Here is a 25,998-nt window from a genome sequence, read left to right on the forward strand (position 1 = left end):
ATCTGGACGCAAGTCACTATTCTCTGTATCATTAGCACTGTTTTTAACTTACTGTTTGAATGCTTTCACTTTACCGTTTTAAAATTATATGATCGCAAAAACCTCCTTAATGTACTGATTCGAGGGCCCGGTCTCATAAAACTGCATATCAATAGCACGATTTTCTGTTTCTATTTGGTGTGTTATTCATATGCTGAAAATTACTTTGGCGTGCATGATATGCATGTGCTTGACGTGCATATAATACAGTTTTCACTTGCCTGTTATACGCATCTACCCCACGCCTAATCCTAACAAAGAATGACTCCGCTTGCATTCATTCACGTGATCGGTCGATATGACAGGCAACCCCTCCTGGTAGTGTGATTTATATAGTGTAATTTCTAATGACGCTTTGACTCTGAGTACTGGCAACATGTTAGAAGTGCCGGTACGCAGTGTCCGTACTGCATACTGGTGCATACCGGCAAGTCTTCCAATGCCAAATTAACGACTGACAAAAGCAGTAGAAAAGAACTAGGTAGTACAAAACTGTTTCATGAGTATCTTATCTACCAAAAAGAAGAGTGGCATCTTAAAAAAAATACATCTGAAAGTTGCAAATGGCCGTCAGCTGTGAATAAATGTAGCTGTTTGCCCATTATTTTTTTTCAACTTGTAACTTTCTAGTAAATTTCTCGTAAAAGTCAAAGTTAGTTATCACCAACTGGGTACTTCTTACTCCACTACATTAGCCTGGCAGCTTCAGTTACAACAGTAGTTATTTTTCCAGCAACTGTAGCATTAATTGTGGTGTGTGGTTTGTTCTTGCTATCATTAGGTCTGTAGCCCTCCCAGTCTACTAGATATTGCAAAAGGTGACCTCGGCATTTTAAGTCCAGCAGGTACGCACTCAGACTGCCTCCTTGCTGTCAACCATCTGGGGGGGTGTTCTCTGAACCTTGGAATAGTCATTATCCCTCATACCACCAGCTGGTTTAAACAGACATGTGAAGTGAGAATAATTAGGGAGAAGAAAGGAGAAGTCATCTGTAAGAAACCGGAGTTATTTGCCTTTGAACTTTGAACTTTAAATGGACCCATGTACCTTGCACTGAGTTTACGACAGGGAAGGCGGAGGCGAGGATCCCAAGTGGAGAGCCACACCCACTGGCCCTGGCAGTACTTTTAACTGTCGGCTTGTTTTTGTTTTGTTTTTTTGGGGTTTTTTTTGACGTTGTTCTGCTCTCTTGAGAAGTATGTGATCTCTGTCCCAAATACTCTTGCTGTGACGCATAGAGTCGTCTACAGCGGGAACATCCGATGGCTCACCAGACAAGGGAAACATAAGTGGTTGGTAATCCAATACACATTTAAAGGGAATGAGCCCTGTAACGAGCTTGATAAGAGAGTTTTGAATATACTCTACTCAAGGGAGCAACTGACTCCAGTCATCTTGGTTGAACTGGCAGTATGAGCAAAGGAAGTGTTCTAGTCTTAAACTAAAGGTGCTCGGTTTGTCCACTGGATTGGGGATGATAACCAGATGAAAGTCTGACAATAAGTTGTTTAAAGGCAGATCCAAACACAGGAAGTAAACTAAGGTCCCTGATCTGACACAATATTCTCAGAGGGTCCAAACAGGAGAAAGAGATAGTGAAAAGCCAGGTAGGGGTTTAAAAATGCCTACTGGGGATTGTTTAGAGGATTTTAAAGTTGCACAGATGTCACAGCTACACACAAAGATGTTTGTGTCAAAGACAAGAGAGCTCTACCACAAATGGAACAACCAAATGGTAGCTTGGATGCCAGGTGACCAGATTATAATGAGGTATGGATCCACCTAAGAACTTACAGATCTTTTATAGATGTCCAGTTGCTTTATAGATTGTCTAACTGCTACCTTGAAATATACTTTATTGAAAAATTTCAAATCTCCTTATCAATCAAAGCAGAAAATGTTTTATGATATTTTATATATATTATAACACACACTCAAACACACATACTGTATAGAAACTGTTTTTTTTTTTTTTTTTTTTTTTTTGCAGTATGCAGTTAGACATAGCAGGAAATTACAAATGTGGGGTCACTCTCTATATATTGGTGACTTGCACACCTGTAGCTGTAGAGGAGAAACTGGTTGCCAACAACAAGTATATAAACCATTTCATGACAGGGATACGTCTTTAAGGGAGATACTGTCTGACAAAGCACCTACACAGCATGTTTCCTTGGATATCAGTCAAACGTTTAAAATAATTCTGGTTAGAGGGAAAAGCCTGTGTTCATTTTTCCCCATGTCACTCAGAAACACCTGTGATGTGGTGTGCATTTTCCTACTTGAGGCGATTAATTATGACATCATTGTGATGGGGAAATCAGTGCAATGACAGATCAAGGGTGAAGTTCTCCAAAAACAGGCTTAAAGTCATTAAGTGATCAACCATGACTTCATGAAAAAGGATTTTGTTCAGTTGCGTGTGTGAGTACATATATAATGTATAATATAATTTGGGAGGACAAAATAAAACATGGAGACAATTGAAAAAAAAAAAAAAATGATACATTGCAATAGAGCAATTTGTTATAGTAGCCCAAGTCTTGGCAACGTGTAGGTGTTGCTGCGGGTGTGAGACATTTTTGTCTTCCTGCCAGATCTGCTAATTTATAATATAATGCACCATCACAACAGACTAGGGGGAGTGGCACTTAAGTCTAATAATCCAGGAGAGAAGAAACTTAGACCCCAATTCTTTTCAAGCCAAAAAAGTAGTTTTTCTGTTGAAGTACTGAATATCTTACCACAATCCAGAACATCACTGTATTGTCCTGAAGCCATTTGGCATACAAAAAAAAGACTTTAAAGACATTACTACTTGACGTAGTAACTACACATTGTGTCAAAACTAAAATTGTTATGACTATAATTGGGTCTCTTAGATATGATCTATTATTTGTATTATTTGACAGAGTTTATGCAGACTAATTCTAACCAATATAGCAGTCTAGAGCTAAAACATATAAGCTGTGTGTAACTATCCACAACACTGTTCAGCATTTGGGGGGCAGCAAAGGACAAAGATAAAATAAAACAGAAAAGACTACAGGCTATTACTGATAATAAATAAATAAATAAATAAATAAATAAATAAATAATTAAATAAAGAAAATGGCAACTATATGTAGCAAAGACCATAAAGTCACTATCAATGAAGAATAATTTTTCTCTGTAGAACATGTTCTGCCTACATGCAGTACTTCTGCAAGTAGAAAATACAAGGTGGCACAATAGGTATATAATGGCACAATAACCTAAGTAGATTGTAGAAACCATTGGTTTACACTGCATTTGGGAAAAGCACTAATGTCAATGTCTATGTTTTGTCTCTATATATTAAATGCTTTGGGGAAGATTCAGCCTAATTTTTTTGTTTTGGGGTTGGCACCAAGGAGATATATTATACCCGGAGAAAGCTATCCATTAGCATCTTTATTATCTGTGCATTAGTGGAAACATTAAATATTGCATGTTTACATAATTCATAAATTCAAACCAGTTCAATTTGGATACCATTTTTGAAATGGAACTGTGGCAGAAATGGGAGGGATACAGTTTTAAAGTAACTCCACCTCTTATCTAACGCCCAGCATATGCTGCTCTCTCAGCCTCCCACCCCTAAAGCATCTCAGCACTTTAAAAGCAGCCCATGTTGCATTTTTGGGCAATTTTTATCTAATTACTATCTTTATGTCTTTAGATACCAGATTTTTCCTGCGCATATATACTACTTCTTCCACTAAATATCAAAGAGGGACTTCAAAAGCAAAAGAGAACCAGAAGAGAGAAGACCATTCACTGAAATTTACATTAAAAAAAAAAAAAAGAAATCCTGATCTGCTGAGATTTTCTGAATTGGACAAACATGGTTTCTTTTCATTTTTTACTAACACTTTTTGTTAGCATTCAACTCAGCTTATATGGCTCCAACTCCCATGTATTAGGCCTAAAGAAGATCTGTACATTGTGCAATGGGTCCTCAGGGGAACCCAAGGGCCACAGAGGTGAACGTTTATCAGGGGAGGAGATCACATCCATGCTGGCATTAGGTGAACCCTGTGGGGTTTATACCCTACCGTGTGCTCAGGGTCTTCGCTGTATTCCTCCTTTTGGAGAGCAAAGCCCCCTTCAGGCACTGCTTCAGGGACGAGGGGTCTGCAAAAACATCAAAAGTACCTTTACTGACAACCCTCCACCTTCAGGTAAGATGACTGGTCTCAGTGCATCTCTTTAGTTGAAATTCTTAAAATTTTGTCTGGTAAAAAATGTTTTCAAGGAACTGACTAACCTAAACAAGCTAAACTTAAAAGCTGAGCATGTAGATGTATATACTAAATAGAAAGTAAATACTGCTCATGTAAAATTGTGAATTGTTGAATGTGTGACAGTTTATAATTGACTCATACATTCAAGACTTAACTTAACAAATTTTACATGATTAATATGGATGACCAGCAAATTTCTTGTAAAATGATCTGTACAATTAGCAGGATATGACTTTTTTTCTATAATGGTATAAAGAATATTGTTTTTATGTTATCAGATTATCTGTATGTTATCAGATTATCTCTGTTTTACAGTCCAGGCTATTTTTGAACTTTTGTCCCAAAATAATATTTGAAGTACTACCACCTATGTGCTGTTCAACTGAACAAAAGCTATACTGTAATCATTTTAATGCTACTTGTATTCTGTTTCAGACTATCAACCATCAACCTCTGAAAACACTGAAAAGGTAATATTTTGACTGTAAATTACTGTTCTACAATATATAGTGTCTCTACTGTGTGATTTTTAGTCTGAAATGAATACAGATGTTTTCATAATGTATTTTCCCTGATGTTGTTTTTTTTTTTTTTTTTTTTTTTTTTTTTTTTTTTTTTGTAGGGTCCTTGTCGCAAATTGCTAAACACAGTCCTCCAAAGTATAGATCTCACAATCATTCATTCAATTCCGGACATCTACATCCCCAACTGTGACAGACAAGGATTCTTCAGGAGGACACAGGTGTGTACTGGACACAGAAGGTGCTTTAGGACATTCTGTTAAAACATTTCCAATGATTCTTTAAATGTTTTGTAAATCCACTTGTAAATCCATATGCTGTGGCCTGTGATCGTGATGTGCATTGCCACAATATAATCTGTTCTCTATAAACAATAATATAGTTTATATTCTCTTTTTAACCTTCTTGAAACAGTGTTGGTCATCAAGAGGAATGCAAAGAGGCCACTGCTGGTGTGTTGACGAGAAAGGATCAAAAATTCCATCCCGTAAAAGAAGCGATGGAACTATCTTGTGTAACAGTGCCTGAGAATTGTGATACAACTTGACATCTAATGTAAATCTGGACCTGAAACCTGTTTAGTAAGGACTAAGAGAGCATCAGCAAAAGAGATGAAAGACATTGAGAACTCTATGACTATGAAGCATATTTACAATCATTCATCTCCCCCTGGTTGTGAAAAATATGTTTGCAGCATTATGTGTCATTATTTCTGATGCATACATTTAACAGAACAGTAACAGTTAATGAAGTTACAAATACCAGATAGAAACAGACAGAAAGATTATATACTCCCTGAGTCATTGTCATTAATGTGGTGTATGCCTGGTTCAAAATGTATGAACTATGCAGTAACACAAAATTGCAGTAAATATAAAATGTTTTTTTTTTTTTTTTTTTTTTTTTTTTTTTTTTCAAATTACTTATATTTATGTTGCATACATATTAATTGCGTATATATTATATAATATATTAATTGTCCTTTGTTTATATATAGCAAAAAAAGAAACATCCTTTCGCATTTAGCTGCCTTTATTTTCAGCAACTCTCTTAACAGCTTTAGGTACTACCGTACATCTCATTCTCATGTAGTGCACTAGATTTGCCTTTTTTTGTTTTTGCTGTAAGATGCTACCCCACTATTCCATGAAGACATCTGCAAATTCTTGAACATGTCTAGGGGCACACATTACACTTGGTTTGCCACTGCAAGGACAATCAGCTGTTCTTCCTATATCCATGTAGCACTGGTGTCTTACATTACAGACATTACAGTGTATTTTCTTCCCCACATGTGTAGTTCTCATGCCTCCCTGCAGAAAGACTCACACTGTTCACGCAGATGATCGGGGACCCTGGGCATCTTTTTCTGCTGTTTTTCAGAGTCAGACGAAAGTCTTTTACTGTCCTAAGTTATTGTAAACTGTGACCTTAATTGCCTTCAACTTATAAACTGTCTTAAGGAATGTTTCACAGGTGCATGTGCAATAATTTATTGAACAAGTATGAGAAATATTGTTTAAACCTTTTCCAATAAGGATCTGTAAAGCTTTTACAAAATAATTATTAAAATACAGTATCCTGAAAAAAGGGATGTTTCTTTGCTGACACAAAGTAAACCCTGTTTCTGTGTGTGATTTTAAAGAATATATATAAATGTAACTTAGATCAAGTAAAGAGATTAGAAAACTTTTTTTCAATCAAACAAGCTACAAAATAATGTCTACATTAGTCTACATTTAAACTGCAGGCCAAAGTGGCCCAACTGTAATTTTTCTGCTCATATGTGACATAACAGTGTGAACTGCACAAACCACATGAAATCTGATTGTAAGAATTCATACAACTTTTAAATCACTCTAGATATCAGTCATTTCAAAGATTTCACATACGAGTAGTTCTTTGGTCTTCAGATGGAAGACAGCCATGATGGCAGTCAGTGGAGGGACTAGAAAAAAATGTGTCTCTCTTCTCATTCTTGTTCTCTTCCTCCTTATCTCCTGCGCACAAATTTGTGGGCATCTGCAGAACATCAGCTTATAAATAAATGTGTTAAACACTTTATGGTGTGCTGCACATTGTCTTGTTATTGATCTACTGCACATGTGGGTTAGTTCAGGACTGTTATCAGTTCATACTCAAATCTGATATTGGCCACATTTACAAAAACAAAAACAAAAATAGAACAGCCAAAATCAGATCTGAGCAATAAACCAAAACTGAGTACTAAAACTCACATATGTGAATGTAGCCTATGTAGTCCAGGGCAATCCTATTTGGTTTTGCAATGCAACCCCAGCCTAAACAGTCATATCAGAATTTTATTTATGTTTTTCATATCTAATTGTTATGTCATTCTAGATTAACATTTGTCACAGTTCTGCAATGCTTGGTACTTTATTTGGGTTGACAGATATATAAAAGCAAAACTCAAGGGATTGCATCAGACATAATTACAAATTTTGCTGTCTTTCTCCTCACACATCCTTCTTATCGCCTGCTCATGAATCCACTGGTTTGGCTGTTCATCATCTTATAAAATGACACTTTATTGACTTGCTGCATGCTGTCTTTGTTATCGTTGTTTTGCGCATACATCAGTTCGAGACTGTGACCAGTTTACACTTGAATTTGAAAAGTGACTTGAACAGCATAAATAAATAAATACGCCCACAAACAGATCTGAGCAAAAAATACAAAACAAATCACTAAAGCTTGTAGTGTGTAAGTAGCCTCACAAAGCACATCCACCACAGACCTTATCCCAGTTAAGAACATACTGTATACATTGCACAGCATGAATGAGTACAGCCCCTCTGATTAAATATATAATTCATAGAAAGATGGCAAAATTGAAGTGTATTAAACATATTCTTAATAAAACCAGAGAAATATACCCATTAATATCTGTAAAATAAGTAACTTTAAGTTAAAAACTTTAATTTTTGTTTAAATGAAGGATTGCAGAAATTAGTACACCCTAGATTTAATTCGACAAAGTGTAATATTCTAGTACTCAATATGTCCTCCATAACTCTAAGTACACTGCTTTGACCCTTCTTGGCACTGAGTGTACAAGTTCATGACAAACTGTCACATCTTTCCTGTTTCAGTCCTGGAGGACGACCTTCTTCAGTGCCCTAATCTATAATGGGGAGTGTTGCTCAGCAAAAGTTGTCATAATCTTTAGTGACATTGTCTGTAATGATGCCTGAAATTCACATTCAGACAATACTAAAATCACTGAGAAGCTCTGGTAATAATTACTTTACCCGACCTCTCCATGTAAAACTAATCCCATCCAAATAGGACTTTAGAGTGCCATTTCATATCTTCTAGTATCTGGTAGGGCAATATATATATTTAAACTTTGAGAAGGTCCATTTACCTGTCTTTTAGATTTTGTTTAATTTTTAAATCATAATTTTTCTGGGTTAAAACTGACATTAAATGACATTATTAACAAAGATTAAATCAAAATATAGCTGCAAGCAACAATTTAGGAGCACAATGGACACAAAATGAGGAGCAAAGCATGGGGAGAATCAGATCAACTGCAACAATGAGTAATTAAGACCATTTTAAGATTATTTTAGTCAAAATGGCTGAAAAATCATTGGGCCGACTGATAGAGACGGAACTGATGCAGGTGGAGCCCAGGGTAGAGACGGAGAGCCGAAGCGCCAGTGTGACAACGCTGGTCCAGAGGGCCAAGGTGGAGCTGACAGCTCAGATGACTGAGGCAGAAGAGGGTAGCCAGAAGACCACGGCGGAGCCGGAGTGACTAAGGACAAAGGTAAAGCTTGAGGAAAGGAGGGGCCAGACAGAGCCTGAGAGTGGAATCCTGTGTCGGAGGCAGGTCGACGACTGACCAAGGCAGAGCCGGAGGGAGCGTGGTGAAGCCAGTTGGATTATAGGAGTGGGCAGAGATAAGGCATCCTCATGCCAAGGAGAAGCTGGGGACTGGAAGGCCTAAGGTACATCAGAGCTCCCGCACGGCGCTAACTGAGAGTAAACTGAAGGACTGACAGAAACCAGCGGAGGCAGGTTGTACATATTTAGGTTAAGCAAAAGAATTGTGACTATTTCTGAGAATCTTTTATACACCTTTTATATTTAACTGCAGAGACGGAAATTACATACACTAGGAACAGTAAAAATAATTGGTAACACTTTATAATAACATTCAGTTGTAAGTCATTTATATGTGATTAGTAATGATGAAATAATCATTTACAAAACACTGACAAATGATTAATATCTGATACGCTAACAATTTGTGTATGTTTTGTTAATTCATTTACAAGTCAATTACAAGTTCATTTACAAGTAATTAGTTAATGATGAACTAATAATTTACAAAACATGACATGTGTTTATAAATGATTAATAAGTGATATGCTGAAAAGCACAAAAATGCAATTATTCTAAAACTATTTTCTTTTTTTTAAATAATAATAAATTATTTGCTGTCAAGTTAATAAACGTGTAAACCCTTTCTCTCATCAGCACAGACTTGTGTTCTGTGTGGAATGTATGGGATCTAGTGATAATGTGAACCAGTTTTACCCTCCACTGAAGATCACATCAGGTGCACAGCGCTAAAATACTCCATGTGTTTACCATCTTTACCCTCACCAGTCAGCCCTTACATTGCAGAGCACACAACAATTATTCAAAACCTGTTGTGTAAACGCATGAATAAATCATTTACAAATCTTTCTGCATCCCCTAATCTAAAGTGTAAACAATGCATCAGTTGTAAATGTTTTACTCATCATTCGTAGATCTTTCCCCACCAGTGTGTATACCCACACAACCTGTAACCGGCAGGTTTGTAAAACATTTACAACTGATGAGTAGTTTACACTTTAGATTAGGAGATGCAGAAAGATTTGTAAATGATTTATTCATGCGTTTACACAACAGGTTTTGAATAATTGTTGTGTGCTCTGCAATGTAAGGGCAATGTAAGGGCTGACTGGTGAGGGTGACTGGTAAATGATTCAGTTATTTAAAATTAATTAATAATATATTAACTAGTAACTTATTAACCATTGACTAAAGATCTGTTTCATTATTTCATGATGCTATTTTTTTTAAAGATAACTTACGACAGATTTGTAAATCGTTAGCATATTACAATCATTTGTGAATGTATAGTGATGTTTTGTACATTTTTACTTCATCATTATCTAATCACTTGTAAATGATTTATAACTTAATCTACAAAGCATAGATAAAAATACTAACATATCACTTATTAATCGTTTATGAATGCATAGTCATGTTTTGTAAATGATTAGTTAATCATTAACTAATTACTTGTAAATTACTTGTAAATGAATTAATAAAACATACACAAATTGTTAGCATATCACTTAGTAATCTTTTATGAATGTTTTGTAAATGATTATTTCATCATTAACTAACTGAGCTGATAATATAACGCTAAACCTAGAAAAATGGTTTTAAAAAGCATATGCCACATTAGTGTTAGGGTTTCAAACCAGTCATGAATCAAATTTGACTGGATCTTTGTGATCTCTTTTGCAAATGACTGTATGTCTTCTGCACCAGAGAGTTTCGGGGCGTCAAACAGAGTTATTCTCCCCTCTTGTCTCAAAGTATCAAAAGTAACAAGCACATTATACCACTTGTACAGGATTTGACAGTGTGGAAACTCCTGCCAAATGTATAACCTTGGGTTTTTTGGACCATATAAAAGGGTTGCACAATTCAGTTTCTCAAGCTTCTGCCTTGCTTCAATGCTGTTCTCCCCATGCTAGTAATCATCAGGCTTTTTCTTACTAGAGCAAGAAGTGCATTTGGCACCCCTGACCCGGGTTATGAAAACTGTGAATTTGGCCTCTGAGGGGGACCTACATTTAGATTCCAGTCTCTTAACTAAGAAGTCAAGACTAGATTTGATATTAGAACCTATTTCTCCTGGAAAGCTTTATTTGTGAGATTCCAACCAGGAGCAACCATCTACCTCAGGTGCTAGCCCTAGTATATATCATGTCCGATTTGGCCCCGGAGGGGATCCTCTCTTGGATCTTCAATTGAGGTTGTTGAGACCATTTTAAATGTTAGAGCTCTCTGTACAAGGAGATTATACACACTCTTTGTATTGTGGTTTGTATAGTGCCATTAAGACCCAGCCCCGCTGCCCACTTTTCCAGTGCTGAAGTACTTCCAAGAATGACTGTCAGCTGTGCTGTGCCAATTAATGGTACTTCTTTAGGGAGGCTTTCTATAATATATCTCTTTTACATGGTGCCAGTCGATTGAGGCCTATCTACCCATTGAGAGATCCTTACTGGGATCTTTCTGTAGTCCTGGAAAGCTTATTAGATCCTCTATTTGAACCAATAGCTTCTGAGAAAGGTCTGACCCTTAAAATGGTTCTGTTATTGGCTTAACTTTCTGTTACCTTATCCCTGCCCCCAGGCTAGTCAAATTTTTTCTGCATCCAGACTGGATTATATTCTGGAGGAATCCTTCTCTACCATTCAGTTGGTCATGTTTCAGGTCTTCTTCAGGCCATTTCACTCACTGGAGCAAGAAACTTCATTTATTGTACCCAGTCCAAATCTTCAGGATTTACATGAACCATTCTGACCAGTGGCATAAGTCCAGTAAGTTGATGGTATGTTTTGGTGGCTGCAACAAGGGTACTTTAGCTACAAAGCAACTTATGTCACTATGGATAAAAGATGCAATCTCACTGGCTTATGAATTGCACAATGTGACTTTGCCTCTGGGTTTTAAGGGGCCAATAAACTAGGAGTGTTGCATCGTCTAAGGCAGAGGTTCTCAACTCTGGCCTTCAAGGTCCACTTTTCAGAGTTTAGTTTCAACCCTGATCAGACTCACCCTTCTTTAACTTTCTAGCAATCCTAAAGGCCTTGATTAGCTTGTACAGGTGTGTTTCAGGAAGAACCCCTGGTCTAAGGCGTTGTGTAAGAGTGCGTCTTTACAAGATATTTGTGCTGCAGCAGGCATCTTGACATGCATTCATATTATTGCACAGTTTAGATATGGATTAAACCCCAGGCTCTCAGGTCCTTTTGGGCTGATCGATTAATTTTCTCACAAAACCTGTGCTAATGTATGCTTATGCCTTTTTATGGTTTTCATGCAACCAGCAGTGTCACCTGAATTGGCATTATTGCACATAGGCCGATTACCAGTTTCAGGGTATCCTGCGATTTCAAAACCACTCAAATTTTCTGTTATACTATTCCTGCAGTATGCAGAGAGTAACGCAACCCCTCCCCCTCCTGCTGGTTGAGCAGTCAGTCAGCTGTGTGTAGGGCCAAAGCAGGTGAACCCCTGTAACATATGTAATCGGCAACCGCTTGCGTTTTTTGTTTTATTTCAGCCGTTTTCTGTTCTGGACCACAAACTGCATTGCAATAATTTTCCAAAATGTCATTTGTGTAAAAAAATGGGGTCTGTAAACGGCCGCTAACACAAGCCAGAGACACTGAAGACAGGCACATGATGCACAAAATAGTAGAAGAAGATAATCTTAAATACTGATTTGGGGATTTATATTAGTGTGATTCTGAGGGAAACTGACTGTCTTCAGAAAAGTTTAGATGTTTTTTTTTTTTTTTTCATCTTGTCTCTGTATAATGCATAATATCTATAAATGCAGCGCTGCTTTGTTTACAGAGGTAACCAAGGAAATGCTGTATTGCCACTGTTCCAAAAGCACCACCTGCTGTCAGAGAGTGAATTTGTATTCTTATTCAGATCATCTGCTGTTTTTGTTTCATTCATTCATTGAAAGTCACGAAATTCACAGCCGTTTTAAAATTTTGACTTATCATTAAAACCCTATTTGATTACCGGGATTTGAAAAACTCATGTAAATACTGTCCAACATTATGCAAAATTATTAACACAGGTGCAGCATGCAGCATTGGTTTGATTCCCTTTCAAGTTGTTCTCTCAACACTGCAGCTGAAAGCCACTTTGAGGAAAACTCTTTTCTCCAAAATGCTGAAGCCTTATCAAATTCTGCTATTGCATTTGCAATAGCCAGTGGCTTTTGGCTGTTCAAGCAATGGGCAGGGCCATCTGCTATATACAGTAGCTTGACGTCAAACACCATAATCTTAGAACCTTCTACTTCACTAAGCTATGCTGTTATCAAGAAGCCTCTTATCGATCATTGCTGAAGGTATGCGCTTCAGTGGGATGTCCATTCACTTCCTCACCTCTGCCGCTGAGCATAAAGCAGAGGTAGCTTGGAACAGAAAGTTAGGTGATAGGCCTGCGATATGTAAATTCTGCACCCTCTTGTTTGCCTAAACCTCCCATGTTTCCTTCAGAATATTTACTTACTGCATTTCTGCCTGGGCAGCCCCCACACACATGCAGTGGTACCTGAGTTTTTCTACCAGCCAGTAGACTGGGCCCACTACCACCAGTGAGCTGCTGGTGGACCCCCTCCCTCTGGGTGGTGGTGACAAAAGGACTTCAGTAGCAAGCCGTGCGTACGCTTTCCTCACCCCCTAAGCTGGGACCTGAAGTTTGTGGGAAAATAGCCCTGTCGCTGATAGCCTGTGAGGAGGTTTACAGGGGTTCACAGACCCTCATCTGTGGATTCATCACCTTTTACACTCACAAGCAGCAAGCAGTCATGGGTGACTGGTGCGCATTTGGGTTGTAATTGCCATAGAGAACAGCTGCACACTTTAGTTGATCTGACCGGTTTAAAAAGCACTCTCGTTCAAGACGGCACTACTGCTTGCTTTACTTGTGAGAAACAGGTGAGGGACTTGCAAGCTCATATGCTTGTATCCAATTTGGTCTGAACTATTGCATTGTGAGGTGGCTTACATTCAGACTTTATTATACACCTAAGTGCTCTCATCGCCATTCAGAGCCCAGGTTATAACACAGATCGCAGCGCACTTTAATTAGGTTTTATAACCTGGAGATTCTTTCTTCGCTGGCCTCCCTAAACCTCACTACCATCTGGGTCATGGTACCAATGTAACCCCCCTTGGGTCCTACTCGCACCCGCTTCGGGCGGTGCTTAAACCCAAGTCTCCGGCTTGAGAGGCAGGCACACTAACAAGAATACTAAAGACTGCAGCCACCTGCGTTACACTTTGCTATTTTTCAGTTTATATTTAACCCACTCATCAAGTTGGTTCTTCAGCCCAGCGCAGCTCAGATATGTGCAGAGCGGTACTGGAGGCTGTCTCCACTAGGTCCAATACCTGACCTGAGGGGGCGGGGCGCTAGCTCATTTGATATATCCGCCTGCTGCGGCATGTATGTAACTTCTCCCCATATTAACTCTGGGTGGATTAGCAGATAACACTGTTTTACATGGCATGATTTTACTCATTTCCCAAAACGGCTTTCAGCCACAGTGTTGAGAGAACGACTCGAGAAGGAAACATCTCAGGTTACTCAGCATAACCATGATTCCCTGAAAGGAGTGGAACGAGACACTGTGGAGGTCGGAGTGTAAAAACCTGCTCAAGTGCTTGCATATTGCTTGTTCAGTCAAAGATTCTGAGATTATGCCATTTGACGTCAAGCTATAGAGTGGATGGCCTCGTCCACCACTCAAATAGCCAAACGGCATTGCCTATTGCAAATGCAATAGCAGGATTCAATAAGGCTTCAGCATTTCAGAGAAAATAAGTTTTCACTAATCGCTACCAGTAAGGACTACACTTAGATTCCATTTCTCTTGTATCTAGAAGATGATTTATGATGAATCTAGTCAATGCTCACAGGAGGAACACAGTGATAAAGAAACACATTTGCTAAAACAAATAGCTAACATCTGTAACCTTATTTCACAACCACAATGTCAGAAAAATAAATCAATCCATACTCACAGTTGAGCAGAAACTCAGAGTTCACAACAAAGGACTAAGATGAGCAAGAAGGTAGCGTAAACTCCACCAGGTTTCCCTCTACCACAAACTGACTTACTACTTCTTCTTCTTTGGTGTTTTATGGCAACTGGCATCCATAACGTTGCATTACTGCCACCTGCTGTTTTCACTTGACCTTAGTATTTATTAATTATACTAAGGTGAATGTAGTTGAACATAATGCTTGTCCCTTGCCTGTTTAAACCTCTGGGGTCGAAAAACGCGCCGGGGTGGTTTGTGGCAGTTTTTCTGATAACGCCAAAAAGAACTTCAATTACTCCGTCATTTTTGATCATATAGATAAGAGCAATACATCAGTCAAATCTGTAAGAAGTCTACTTTTATTTGTGTACACTCATAATAACAACAACACTCTGTGGTTTTGTGAAATAAAGAAAACAAGGGTGTGCAGTCTGCTGCATTGGTCTCTGTGATCGTCATTTAGAAATGCGTCACTAAAATGAACTAAAACTCAGCGAATACTCCACACAGAAACATAAGAGATATATCTATAGAAAGCCTGACATGTCTACTTTTAAACAAAGTAAGTCTTATCGAAAGCAAATATCATGTGTTAAAGTAATCTGTATGAAACCAACACCATATCCAGTCTTTCTCGTCAGACCTCATTATTTTTCATTTGATCATGCCCACAAGCTACTTACACTTTTGATATTATAATCATCCACTTGAGGTGCACGTGGCGTACTGCCCACATCAACGTAAACAAAGCAGCGAGACTTGTCTTCATCTCGGCTATTTGCATCTTGTTACTTGTTAAGACGCGCTGTGAGGAGTAAGATGTGTATTTCCCTCTGAGGAAGACACACGGCGAGATCCACCAACCCTGGTGAAAAAAACAGCATATGCTGGTAGCTATGTTTTGATGCTGGTTTAAGCTGGTGTGTTAGATCAAGGTTGGAACTAAACTCTGCAGGAAGGTAGATCTCCAGGAACAGGGTTGGGCACCCCTGCCTTAGAAGAACTGACTTACTCTGTGGTAGCTGAGCTTATATGCTCGGTTACCTCCAGGTAATAGTGCCCTCAATCTATTTGTAGAGGCATTACATGTGACCCAAAAACAACACCCTAGGAAATTAACAAGAATAGAGGAGCCAAAATACAGTGATAAAAAGAAGTAATGTTTTGTCTGTTCCAGTGGCTTTTAGCCGCAGTGTCTCACTCTGTCCATAACCAGTTACGTTGAGTAATCCGAGATGTTTTGTTTGAAAATATGGTGGAAGTAAGGTTTCCGGTCTCATCCGTGTCTCGCTACTTTTAGCTGTACAAAACAGCTCATTTTGGTGCTTGATATTGCAAATTGGTGTGTCTAACCATATAATTTTAATGTATTATCAGGTGAACAACAGGTTTGTAGTGCAAATAGTTTTTCCATTTACAGCACATTGTTATTATTCTCGTTATTTCCCTACAGCGGCTAATGAACCGGAAGTCTCACTCATAGGCTTACCTTCACGTTGAAGAGTAAGGGGGGGGGGGGGGGGCGTAAAAACTTGTTTTTTCTTTACATATTCTAATATGTAATGCGTATCTGTAAATAACATGATATGTTGTAGTCATTCAACCAGCTTTTTTTTTTCATCTGGCCAATGTTTTAAATGTAATTATTTAAAAGTTTCTACTGTTATTACATTTATTAAAAACATAACTTTAATAGGGTCATTAAAAATTTGAATGTTAAAATAGAGAACCAGTATACTTACAATATATCTTAAATAGCTACTCTAAACTGTATCTAATCATCACAAAATATGAATTATATTATCACCCAGCTCTAGTCGGCTAAATGTGACTATAATGAAGATATTATAAACATTAATATCATGCTTTTCTGCATTTGATGACCTATTTTTATGTATTTTTTTAAATTATTTATATTATTTTGTATATACATGTACATGCTGCTTCTTGCATGTTTAGAAATGTTAGAATTATGTAATTGTATAGGTGCTGCAAAGAGCACATTTGCTTTATATGCAGTTTAGTTCTGCTGAACATCGCACACTGCAGCAATGATAAGCACACATTTGACTATGTCAACTCAACTAACCACCTCACTGGCCACCTCTCTTCAGCACACACAATACACAGCAGTACATCTCTTTTGCTTTTTCACCAGCACTGAACTTCTGCAAGAAAAACTACTCACTTCTGAAAGAAATGCTGATCAGGCATGTGACTCTTCTGGATCAAGTTCTCTCCAGTTTTATTTGGAGCAAGTCAGCCGAGCAGATTATCCTCTACTGTATAGGTCGCTGAGTTGCAGTATTTAATATTTCCCGGAATTTCAAGACATTCATCATCACAACTGAGGTGGCAAGTTGTTGTTTTGGTCTATGATTACCTGGGTACGTTTCTGCAATTATGTCTTCTCCTGGTAAGACAGGGGCAGTTTCAAGCTCAGCAAGAAGACTTTCACGAACAAAAAGCAAGAAAAAACATTTTGTACACCAAAAGGTGGAGGTATTCTGGGCCAGTGACCCCATCCTGACTGTGTTTATGTGGGGCATCAATCACACGGTACGTTACTACAAACCTATATCTGAAAAAATTATCTACTGTATTTTTTTTCATGTAGTGCTTGAAAATTATATGTTGTCTAATTGCTGAAGTATAATGCACATTATTTATTCTTGTTGTTATGTATTTGAGAGAATGGCTGTCATTTATTAATATTAACAGCAACATAAACCATTACAATTTTTCAGCCTTCCTTAACCTTTTTTACTAGTATTTACCTTTGCAGATAAACGACCTCTTTCAAGTGCCTATGCCAGTAATGCTACTTCCAGATGACTTCAAAGCCAACATAAAAATGAAAGTCAACAACCATTTATTTAACAAGTATGGTCTATCAAATGCACTCTGCAACAAACACTTTCTGAAGAAAATAACTAAATATAAAGAATTTTTGATTAACAGACAAATAGTAATGTCAGTTTTACTATATTTAGTACAGATGACTCATGTCATCATGAATGACTGTTTGTGTAGACTATTTAGTGCAGTATAAATGCTGAAAGGAGATGACAAGATACAGTTAGCTACATATACTGTACAAAGATACATGGAAAATACTTATGTAGTTTAGATAATCTTGACATATTCACAGTCTTTCCCCTTCATATTTTCAATCTCAAATTCATAATCACAGTTTTTAGACAGTTTTACATGGCTGCACTATGAACTGCACAAAGCTTTTAAAACTCATAATCCGCCCTGGTATGGTTTTTTTTTTTTTTTTTTTTTTGTGGTGGTGGTGGTGGTGGTAGGGTTTGCTGGTAAACTTGTGACCTCACTGAAATGCAACCTTAGTCACAGTTCTTATTATTAAGTTGCAAAACACGAGAACATTGATTATTGTTTTTTCATATATATGTGATTGTGTGTGGTTTTTGCAGTAAACATAATGATAAACCAGGTATTAACTTTAATTATATTAATATGTTTTTGTTTGCTTGTTTGATTGATTTTTTTTTTTTTTTTGCATTTATGTTGTTTCAAAGCAGCTCTAAAGAATTTGTGCCTTAGGGTGTATTTACACTTTATGCATATTGGGTTTAATTAAAACAAACTCTGTTAGTGCAGTTTATCTGAACAAGAGTGAGCGATAGCATCTGAACCTTAGCGTGCACCAAACATGCGGATGAGACCCACCTTCTCTGGTGCAGTTTGACTAAAATATAAACACAACATGAACCAAACACTAAATAAACTAAGCTTTTCATGAGTTCCTAAGTGGTAAAAATACCACCATATGATCAAACATACAATGAGCTAATTTAGCCCACCACACAGCATTATTTTGAATGTTCTGTCATAAAAAAATAGCTCATAAAACCTGTCCAATCAGGCTGTAACCTTATACTTATGACTTTTGTATTGTATCTTTATGTTCAGTGTAACAAATAACACTAAATAGCACAAATGTAACATTTTCTTTTTTGGTCCGGAGCAAAAGAACCTAGAGAACCAAACTATAAGCATGTACACACCTATAATGTCTTAACACACCCAATGAGCAAAATGTCCATAATATGTTTAGGTATTGGAAAGGAAAAATCTTGAGAGGTTACATAGTATGTGTAATTTCACAATTACATATTAGTATGTGAGTAAGTCAACACTTGAAATGTAAAAATATTTTTCCTTCAAATATTTTTTTTCCATACTGTAAGAAGAATGTATTAGAATTATGGGTGTTTATTTATTTGTAAATTTTCAGGGAAAACCTGCCTGGACATTTTAAGTTTAAGGAGTACTGCCCACTGGTGTTCCGGAATCTAAGAGAGCGATTTGGAGTTGAACATCAGGATTATCTGGTATGAATTTTTTGTACAGTTTACATCGGATTGCATGAAAAGCTGAAAGCTTCCTGTGTTATTTTTGAACATACACTGACCAAAATTATAAACGCAACATTTTGTTTTTCCCCCCCATTTTTCAAAAGCTGAACTCAAAGATCTAAGACTTTTTCTATGTACACAAAAGGCCTATTTCTCTCAAATATTGTTCACAAAACTGTCTAAATCTGTGTTAGTGAGCACTTCTCCTTTGCCGAGATAATCCATCCACCTCACAGGTGTGGCATATCAAGATGCTGATTAGACAGCATTATTATTGCACAGGTGTGCCTTAGGCTGGCCACAATAAAAGGACACTCTAAAATGTGCAGTTTTATCTCACAGCACAATGCCACAGATGTCGCAAGTTTTAAGGGAGCGTGCAATTGGCATGCTGACTGCAGGAATGTCCACCAGAGCTGTTGCCCGTGAATTGAATGCTCATTTCTCTACAATAAGCTGTATCCAAAAGCGTTTCAGAGAATTTGGCAGTACATCCAACCGGCCTCACAACCGCAGACCATATGTAACCACACCAGCCCAGGACCTCCACATCCAGCATCTTCATCTCCAAGATCGTCTGAGACCAGCCACCAGCTGCTGCAACAATCGGTTTGCATAAGCAAAGAATTTCTGCACAAACTGTCAGAAACCGTCCCAGGGAAGTTCCTCTGTATGCTCGTCGTCCTCATCGGGGTCTCGACCTGACTACAGTTGTTGCAAGGATCTGTACACAATTCCTGGAAGCTGAAAACATCCAGTTCTTCCATGGCCAGCATACTCACTGGACATGTCACCCATTGAGCATGTTTGGGATGCTCTGGATCAGTGTATTCGACAGCATGTTCCAGTTCCTGCCAATATCCATCAACTTCGCACAGCCATTGAAGAGGAGTGGACCAACATTCCACAGGCCACAATCAACAACCTGACAAACTCTAATGTGAAGGAGATGTGTTGAGGCAAATGGTGGTTACACCAGATACTGACTGGTTTTCGGACATTCCCTGTACTTTATCTGTACTTTTAAAAAGTGACATATTAGTCAAAATCAAGGTTGAACATCACAAATATTCCACACAATGTTTTACAGCGAGTTTGCAAAAACTCTGCAAAAAGCCTCTCTTTTGCATTATTTGCATAAATCAGGTCAGGTAGGCCTACAATACAAAAGGACTCTATAAGTATTTTTTAGGTCACATGTGCTCAACTACATTTGAATGGTGGCCATCATTTGCTTTTTTGTTTGCATAAGGTACTTGCCAATGTGTTCTGCATAATGTATGCCTGCTTTTAAAATGTGCCAATTCTTTACATTAAGCTGGAGCTTTATGTCAAGGTGCACTGCCTAACCTAGTAGGCCGCACAGAATCGACATTTTACCACAGATCATACTAATTAAAAATAACCTCTATTTTAATCCTTAAGCCATTATTTTTTATTTTCTTATCACTTCTTATTATAATACTTCCATGAAAACACCTCTCCAAACTACCACTCCACAAGAATCTGCTGGTTCACAGTCTGCTAGGTCTCAGCTTCCTACTACCCTCTACTTCTTTTTCAGTCTAGTCTTCTTCAGTTCAGCCTATCTCCTGGTCTCTCCAGCGAGCTTAGAATGCAAGGTTTTTTTTTTTTTACTCCAGTGCTCACTCATTATGGAGATACAGCCCTACAGATTCCGTCATTTCAGTCAGCCTTGGAATGGAAAAGGGAAAAGAACACTTTCAACAGACGCCCCTTGTCTCCATCCAAAGATACTTTAACAGACACTACATTCTTAATATCTGTCCAGTGGAAGCAATAACAGATTCAGTTATATTTAGAATCTCTGGCCTGTTAAGGGAGAGTCTCTGGTTTGTGAGGACAGGGACACTACTTTCTGAGTCTCTGTCCAGAAGACAAACAAACATATCTGGAACATCTGCAACAGGTTAAGCTTTAATTTTGGTATATTAGTCAATTCAGGTCACTTTTATTTTTGTAGCACTTTATATAATACAGATTGTGTCAAAGATGTTTTACAGTGTTAAACAGGAACATAATGTTTCATGTTTCAGTGATGCAAAAAATACAATATTCCAGCTGAAGTCAGTTCATTGTTGGTTCCATTCAGTTAAATAACTGTGTAAAGTTCATCAATTATGGAATGAGTTTAGTTCATCTATAAAGCATCTCTGGAGAAATCAGCAATGTCATCGTCCAGTTCAGTTCAGTTCTCATCCAATAGTGTCTGTGCAATTAAGGTAATAATATTGCCAAATATTATGTGTCCCCAACTAAGCAATCCAAAAGGTGACAGTGGCAAGGAACCCAAACTCAGTGACAGAAATGAAGAAAAAAACAGGCTCAGTCAGGGGCCAGTTCTCCTCTGGCCAAACTAAACCAACATGGTGCGGTTTAATTCCAGGCTGCAACACAGGTCAGACTGTGAACTGATATTGTTCAGAATATTCATTCAGTTCCTTAGTGCAACTGTGTTACATGTAGTTAACTGCTTGACATTGTGGAAGTGTCTTATCAGTCTACAGCAGCTCTAGAAAATCAGAAGAGCAACATCCAGTAGTCATGGAGAAATCAAACGTGCATGAAATAGGAGTGAGAAAGTCAGAAATGCACTGAAGTGAGAAATTAAGCGAAACCGTAATTGACCGCGTTCCTGAATTTGATAATAAGAAAGACAATTGACACTGCAGCAGATAAGAAAGCTGATGTCTTCCTAAGTGTCTCATGTCCCACAGAGTATGGATGACTGAAAAAATCTGAGTCGACCAAAGAAAGTAACAGAAGCAGCGTATAAAGAAATAACAAACCTTTTCATTGCATTTTCAAGACGAAACTAATATTGATCTCTAAATGCTTACAATTTCATAGACAATATAAAAAGGTGAAACTTGAAAAGACTTGTGAGTTTGGCCTGTTCCTCAGCTGGTTGCAGTGGCTACAAATAATTAGAATCATCACTTAAATGGAACAAAGTGATTGGATAGAAAATAATGGTTCAGTCAGACTATTCAGTGATTACAAAATCACTGTTTATCGCTATGTACTTGTGTGTACTATCGCTATTTGTTTGCCGCCCAGTAGAAAGCAAAGTATTTAGCTAATTGGATTTGTCATTCACATACCAACAGGTACCTCTAGATATTGAGTCAGAGCAGTATCTGATGATCAACGCTCACAAGGGGCTTTTCTACTATCACTGCCTGGCCTACTGTGTTTCAAAAGCTCCAGCTGTCTTTAAATACACTATGGCTTAGATAATGCAAGGCATCATCAATGTGGTGTGCTTTATGACATTTTAAGATTACTATATTATAACGGATAGTTTCTGGTCAACCTTTCTACATTGCTGAATCCTCAGCTCCAGCTTTTGCAAGCAGAAACATAATGGAAATGCTCAGGTGAATATGAAGAGGCATTCAAAACCTGCAAATAACAGCTACTGAACAATAGATGGGTTGTACATTCCAGTTCAGAAAAACCTCTTCAACTTGCTTGTGACGACTCTCCATATGGCGTGGGCGCAGTCCTTTCCCTATGGCCTACCCTCAAGAGAAAAGTGTCTCATATGGAGTAAGTGTCAGTGTGCACCCTGTGAAACCACACTGAATAAACCTCCAGTGGCCCCTCTCTACAAATGGTCATGGGCCACAGCATCATGGACCCTCAATTTACCATTTAAACACTTTCTTACGGAAAATGGAGTTCCTCATGATTTGTCATCTGGCTTCAACTGGTGCAACTGAAAGGGCTGTGGAAACTTTTATGAAGGCATGAACTTGGCTGCAGTCTCAGTCAGTGTCTCCTAGTCAATGGCTAGCCTGTTTCTTGTCCACATACAGAAATATGCCACACACTGTCATGGAACACATATCAGCAGAACTGTTCCTGAAACATCAACCAAGCACTTGTCCTTCATTGCTTAAACCTGATGTGTCAGATGTTGTTTCCAAGCAACAGCAAAAAAACTTGTGATAATTAATCAAAGTTACTCCAGACATTCAGTCTGGAATTTGAAGAGAGAGTGCGAGACTTCAGACATCCTAAGAAGCTCTGGATCCTAGGCACTATTCTGCAGTATTTTCACTATGCACTGTATGTTGTGTCAAAAAAGAAAAGCTGGAACTTGTTCAGTGTTTAAAACAGTAAAAAGCTCTGTATCTTTCTCTCTCTCATTATTTCCTGCCATACATTACTACACTGATGAGCAAACCTTCACTTCAAGGTACCTTCGCTTTCGTGTTTCAGATTGTTAAGGACCTTCTGCACCTATTTGAGTTTAATGTGCTTTTTCCAAATTTCTATATGTATATTTCAGGTTTCTCTTACACGTAGTCCTCCAGCAAAGGATGACAAGAGTCAGGAAGCAGGTTTGGTGTTGACATCATATGACCGTACACTAATTGTCAAGCAAATCTCTAGTGAGGAGGTGGAGGACATGCACAACATTCTTTCAGAATACCACCAGGTATTGTCTAATGTTTCATAAGTCAAGTTATTTAGTAACAAGTAAATTTAACTTTCGTTAAATGCAGTCTCTTGTTTACATTTAAAGGATTAGTCAAAAATAAAAAAAATATATATTTAAGTACATAATAACCCTTATACCGTACCAAAGCCATATAATATTCTTTCTGTTACAAAAAAAAAAAAAAAAGAATAAAGTACTTGTTGCCCTACATGTACTATTAAGCAGGCTACATGCACTATTAAGTCTTTTAAAGCTTTATGATAGTTTTGTTTGATGAAAAAGTTATTGTGGAAGTTGTTATTTCTTGATAGTTTCCCCATCCAACTGTTGACTACAACTGTATCATCCAACTGACATACAAAAAGTACACTTGTAATCTCCAGTGAGGCTCTGTCTGAGCATCCTGCCAGTCTTCCTGTTTCTCTGTTTGCTGCATCTCTTTGCGTCCTTATGTCCTATGTAACATCTAACTGTAATGCTACTTAAAAAAAAAAAAAAGTGACTAATTAAAAGGTGTTTTACTGAACCTAAACAGGCCAGGACTTTTTCTTTTCTCTCAAATTTTCTCAGCACATCGTAACGTGCCATGGAAGCACACTACTTCCGCAGTTCCTTGGCTTGTACCGTGTTACTGTGGACAATGAAGATACATACCTTTTGGTCATGAGGAATATGTTCAGCCACCGACTAACTATCCACAGGAAATATGACCTCAAGGTAGAAAAAATTCATTGTTTTACTCATTGTCTACACTTTTAATTACTATTTTATGAATTTGTTATTGAGATATCATGGTGAGGAATTATTGTTTGTTGTTATGGTGACTAGACATGTATAAAAGTTATTGTTTTTCAGTCAACTTGCACATTTAAGGCAATCTTACATTTACTTACTTTTTTTAATAACTTTGTAGCATTACTGTTTCATATTCACATAGAACAGCTATTATTTTGTAGGGATTATTATTGTTATGCATCTTTAAAAAAAATATATGGCAGAAGAATATTTCATTTTATAGGGGTCATTGGTTTCTCGAGAAGCAAGTGATAAAGAAAAGGTAAGAACACTATAAACACAATATACCAAAAATCACATTGAGTTTGTCCAAAACATTTACAAATAACAACAGGTGTTCAATTAAAAGTATATGTTCAATTCCCAGGGAATGCATACTGATAAAATACTGTAACAACTGGCTGTTGTTCTCTAGAACGTGGGCTAACCATAGCTAAGCTATGCTGTGAAACTTTTACTAAACTAATTGCCAGCAGGGTGCTAGCACCTACACGCAACTTGGCTAGCGGAAAATGCGAGCACTCGTGTCCCATACACCACACAACCCTTTGTCCCTTAGTGAGCAGATGCACAGACGGAATAAACCAAGAGGAGGCAGCACGTCGTCTTACAGATTTTAATTAGAACACAGAATAAGAACTTCCACAGGCAAGTCCCTCCCCTACACATCTCTCTCCATGACGGTAACAGTCACACTTTTTATGCAACATGGCAGTAAATGAACCAAACCACCCAAACTTGAACATAAACACACATAACATTGCTAATGCAAAAACCCAACTGTCTTGCATAAATAATGCAAAAATAAGTAAACTCTAAAGAAATATCCATAATGCACCCGGCTGCTAACAGTGACTGAAGACCACCTCCAAAACTTGGTCTAGAATCTCCCCAGGTCCCTGCCAATGATGAGTCCGTTTGGGTGAAAATCCCCGCTTCCTCTGGGGGCAGAACACCCACACTCTGTCCCCTGGTCGAAGGGTAGGCCTGTTGGCCCGGGTGTCGTATGTCCGCTTCTGGAGGGCTCCAGCTTCCTCTAGGGCTTCCGTGGCCAGTTGATGGACGGTGCTCAGACGGTCCTTCAACCGCCTGAAGTTGTCCAGTTCTGGTCCACCAGCAATCTTTGGCTCGGGGGGTGAGCCAATTACCAAGTCCATCAGCGTGCAGAGCTCCTTCCCAAACATCAGCACCGCTGGTGTGCGTTGACTCGACTCCTGCACTGCTGTCCTATACGCCCACAGGACCAGGGGCAGATGTCTCTCTGGTGCTTACTGGTTAAGATGGCAAGTTGGGTGGCCAGGGTGTGGTTGAAACGTTCAACCAGTCCATCGCTTTGAGGGTGGAGGGGAGTGGTTCTTGTCTTTTCCCCCAACCACTGGCACACCTCGCTGAAAGTGAGGCATGGCTGTCTGGAGAGAGCGTCAGCGTTGGCATGCTGCCGCCCTGGTCGGTGCTGAACCTCAAAGTCGTACTCTTGGAGGATCTCCAACCACCTGGCCCTCTGGCTGGCAGAAGTTCAACATCCAGGTGAGGCTAGCGTGGTCAGTCCTCAGTGTGAACCTGATGCCCAGATCGTCCAAGTAGACCACACAGCGGGTGCGGGGAATGTCTTTAAGGACCCGCTC

General features: G+C 38.3%; 2 protein-coding genes across 3 annotated transcripts in view; both read left to right on the top strand.

The window, feature by feature from the left end:
- Positions 1-3,680: 3,680 nt before the first annotated feature.
- Positions 3,681-5,688, top strand: igfbp6a (insulin-like growth factor binding protein 6a). Its single transcript, XM_051103997.1, has 4 exons — positions 3,681-4,242; positions 4,741-4,775; positions 4,928-5,047; positions 5,241-5,688. Exons 1-4 carry the CDS (start codon positions 3,906-3,908, stop codon positions 5,352-5,354), a joined length of 606 nt encoding a protein of 201 aa, XP_050959954.1. The 5' UTR covers positions 3,681-3,905; the 3' UTR covers positions 5,355-5,688.
- An 11,144-nt stretch (positions 5,689-16,832) lies between these two features.
- Positions 16,833-25,998, top strand: part of pip4k2cb (phosphatidylinositol-5-phosphate 4-kinase, type II, gamma b) — a 36,290-nt gene continuing 27,124 nt past the window's right edge. Inside the window, exons 1-6 of one of the 2 annotated variants that reach the window (XM_051103954.1) lie at positions 16,833-17,281; positions 17,493-17,605; positions 18,987-19,083; positions 23,426-23,575; positions 24,149-24,295; positions 24,597-24,635. In XM_051103954.1, the coding sequence (XP_050959911.1) occupies positions 17,126-17,281; positions 17,493-17,605; positions 18,987-19,083; positions 23,426-23,575; positions 24,149-24,295; positions 24,597-24,635 (702 nt within the window). In that variant the 5' untranslated portion in view covers positions 16,833-17,125. The remainder of the gene's footprint in view (positions 17,282-17,492; positions 17,606-18,986; positions 19,084-23,425; positions 23,576-24,148; positions 24,296-24,596; positions 24,636-25,998) is intronic. The other variant, XM_051103955.1, reaches the window with a different exon arrangement.

The sequence above is a fragment of the Labeo rohita genome, unplaced genomic scaffold (assembly GCF_022985175.1).
Source record: "Labeo rohita strain BAU-BD-2019 unplaced genomic scaffold, IGBB_LRoh.1.0 scaffold_61, whole genome shotgun sequence".
Taxonomy (NCBI): domain Eukaryota; kingdom Metazoa; phylum Chordata; class Actinopteri; order Cypriniformes; family Cyprinidae; genus Labeo; species Labeo rohita.